General features: G+C 64.6%; 1 protein-coding gene across 1 annotated transcript in view; it reads right to left on the reverse strand.

Annotated features, from left to right (window-relative positions):
- BCAN (brevican) overlaps positions 1–2,927 on the reverse strand; it is a 22,085-nt gene that overhangs the window by 1,532 nt on the left and 17,626 nt on the right. Inside the window, 4 exon segments of the mRNA XM_019473164.1 lie at positions 403–404; positions 673–756; positions 873–1,023; positions 1,235–1,347. Coding sequence (XP_019328709.1) covers positions 403–404; positions 673–756; positions 873–1,023; positions 1,235–1,347 — 350 coding nt within the window.

Consider the following 2,927-nt stretch of genomic DNA (forward strand, 5'->3'; position numbering starts at 1 on the left):
CCCTGCAGCTCCCTGCCTGCCCTTGCCTGGCCCTGCCTGGCCCTGCAGCTCCCCGCCAGCTCTCTCCCTGCCCCTTCCTCCTTCGCCCTCACATCCCTCCAGGCCTCTTCGCTCTCTGCCCCGTCCCTGCCGCTGTTGTCCCCTGCTCTGCCTCCCTCTGCCTTCCCCGCCTCTCCCCCCCACATCTGCTTTCAGGCAGGTTATTGCTTTGCTTTCAAATTTACTTGCACGTGTCCCACCCTCTGCCGGTCTGTCCACCCGTCGTGCATCTATCCGTCTGCTCCCATGTCTATCCGTGTATCTGTCTGTCTTCTCTCATGTCTATCCCTGTATCTATCTACCTGCCCATCCATCCATCCTCCATCAGCCCAGCGATCCCGCTGTCTGTCGTGCTTCCCCTACCTCTCACTAGCCAAGAGGCGGGTGAGCATCTAACCACACTTTTCTCAATCCATCATATCGGCTATTTCCTTTACTCTTTATTTTCTTTGACTTCCCTAGGCTGTGTCGGCCTCTCCCTTGGCACAGCAGGGTAGGGCTCTGCCTTGGCTCTCGGCCGCTTTTTAGCTTGAAGTTTAAAACTTGAAGCCCAGCGCTGAGGGATGCTGAGGGACCCATGGGCAGAGGTCCAGGGTGGGGGGATGCAGTGGGGTCCGGGGCGGCACCACGTACCGTTGATGAAGTCCTGCTCTTCGGGGGTCAGGATGGTGGCCAGGTGCCCCCCATAATGCCTGCACTGGGTCTCCGCGTCCTCGGCTGCTTTTTAGCTTGAAGTTTAAAACTTGAAGCCCAGCGCTGAGGGATGCTGAGGGACCCATGGGCAGAGGTCCAGGGTGGGGGGATGCAGTGGGGTCCGGGGCGGCACCACGTACCGTTGATGAAGTCCTGCTCTTCGGGGGTCAGGATGGTGGCCAGGTGCCCCCCATAATGCCTGCACTGGGTCTCCGCGTCCTCCCAGCTCCTCCGGGTGGAGAAGTGCTTGTAGCAGGCTCCCTGGAAGCTGTCCCAGCCGGGGCTGCACTTCTCCAGTGCTGAGCCATGGGGGTGGGGGGGCAAACGGGGAGAGAGGAGAGGGTCAGGGTGATGGAGCCCAGCTCACCAGCAAGCAAAAAAACCCCAAAACCTGATTTCCCCACATTTATGTCTCCTGGGCCACAGCAGGAGCAGCCGAGGCTGCAGTGGGAGCTCGGCGGGGGCCAGCCGGCACGGCCGGGGCCAGGCCTGGGGGGCTCACGGCCTATCTTTCGCAGCTGCTGCCTCCATAGCCGGGCAGGCACAGGCAGGCGAGGCGGGCGCCGTCCTCCGTGCAGGTCCCTCCGTTCAGGCAGGGGTTGGGGACGCAGCCACCTGCAAGGCACACGCAGCCTTCCTCACCGCGGGAGCTCAGAGTTAATCATGGGACCCCGTTAGTGCCCAGCATCGTTAAAGCCTCATCCCTGCAGCGAGCACCCTACAGCAATCAAATGCCTGAGCTGGCCACTGCGGGCACCAAGTCTGGGGCAGGGGAAGGACTCGGGTGCACAGTGACATGCCCGGAACCATCCCGTCTGTCCACACTGCCCTTGGTTCATGGGAAGCTCCCAGCTCAGCCAGGGTGGCCGAGAGCTGGCTGGGCTTGGGGCTTTGCCCTGGCCGAGAGCTGGCTGGGCTTGGGGCTTTGGCCTCCCCCCCAGGGCACGGGGACGTGAGCTGGACGCTCTCATCCTCCACGTCAGTGGACTTGCTGCCGTGCCAGCCCCTGGCCCGCTCCTGCCGCCCAGGCACGGCTCCTGCTTTCCCCTGGAGCGATGCAACGAATGCGCTTTGGGATGGGACACGCAAAGGATAAAGCCTTCAGCACATCCCGGCCGCACGTCCTCAGCCTGGCGGCAAGGTGAGCCTCGCGCCTGTCCCCCCGTTGTCACCTTCAGCCTGGCTGGGGCTGATAACTCAGCTGGCGCCGTCCCCGACCCACACGTCCCCACCAGCCCGTTACGGTCATTAAGGCGCATGGAGCACATCGTGTGCTCCCAGCCCTGGCTCAACAGCATGATTAAGGGCTGCCGCCAGTGCCGGCGGAGTGGAGACTGAAAGTCCTTGACACCCTCCAGCCTAAAGATGCCCGTTTAATGGTCCTTGGCTCAGTGGAGCCGCACCGAGGACAGTGCTGCCACCCTCACCCGTCCCCAGACACCATCACCTCCCCGCAAGGTGCCGGCGGCTCACTCGGGACACCCAGCTCATCCCCAGCAGACCGAGGCACGGAGCGGGATGAGCTATTTAGGGCCCTAACGCCGCACGGCCGGCTCTTTCCGAGCATCTCTCCTTGCCAGGGCAAAGGCAGCCGTCCCGCAAGGTCTGGCCACCAGCCACAGAGCATCCTCCATGCCACAGGACCGGGCACGGTACTGCCGGACCAGGGGGGCAGGGATCCCGCACGGTCCCCTCTGCAGCAGCTGCCCTTGCAGGGAGCCAGGAGGGCAGATGGGGCAGGGGTTTGGCTGCTGTAAGCGACATCGGAGCTGGGAGCATCTCGGTGTGGAGGACAGAGGGTGGGTCTGGGTGGGTGACCCCCCCCCCGCAGCAGTTCACGCACCCCCCATATGGGGGGGAGAGGGGCTGGGGGGGGATGACTGTGCTCCCCCAGGGAGACTGCAGCAACTTAGGGGCACTTGGCCATTGAGGGCTGCGCGAGATGGGGTGCTCTCGGCGAGGCTCTGCACCCCATGACCCATCGGTGCCCCCCGTGGCTCCAGGGTAAGCCCCCACTGCTCACGCCATGCAGCTTCCAGCCCTTGTCCCTCCGCCTGGGGCAGCACGGGGCGAGCCAGCCCCGGGTGGGCCGCACGGAGGGTGCAAAGCAGCCGTGCTCCACCCCCACACACACCTCACATGGGGTCCCATCCACCCCGCTCCCCGGGGACTCCCGGGTACGGGGGGGCCAGGGG

This window comes from Aptenodytes forsteri, unplaced genomic scaffold (genome assembly GCF_000699145.1).
Source record: "Aptenodytes forsteri isolate BGI_AS27 unplaced genomic scaffold, ASM69914v1 Scaffold230, whole genome shotgun sequence".
Lineage (NCBI taxonomy): Eukaryota > Metazoa > Chordata > Aves > Sphenisciformes > Spheniscidae > Aptenodytes > Aptenodytes forsteri.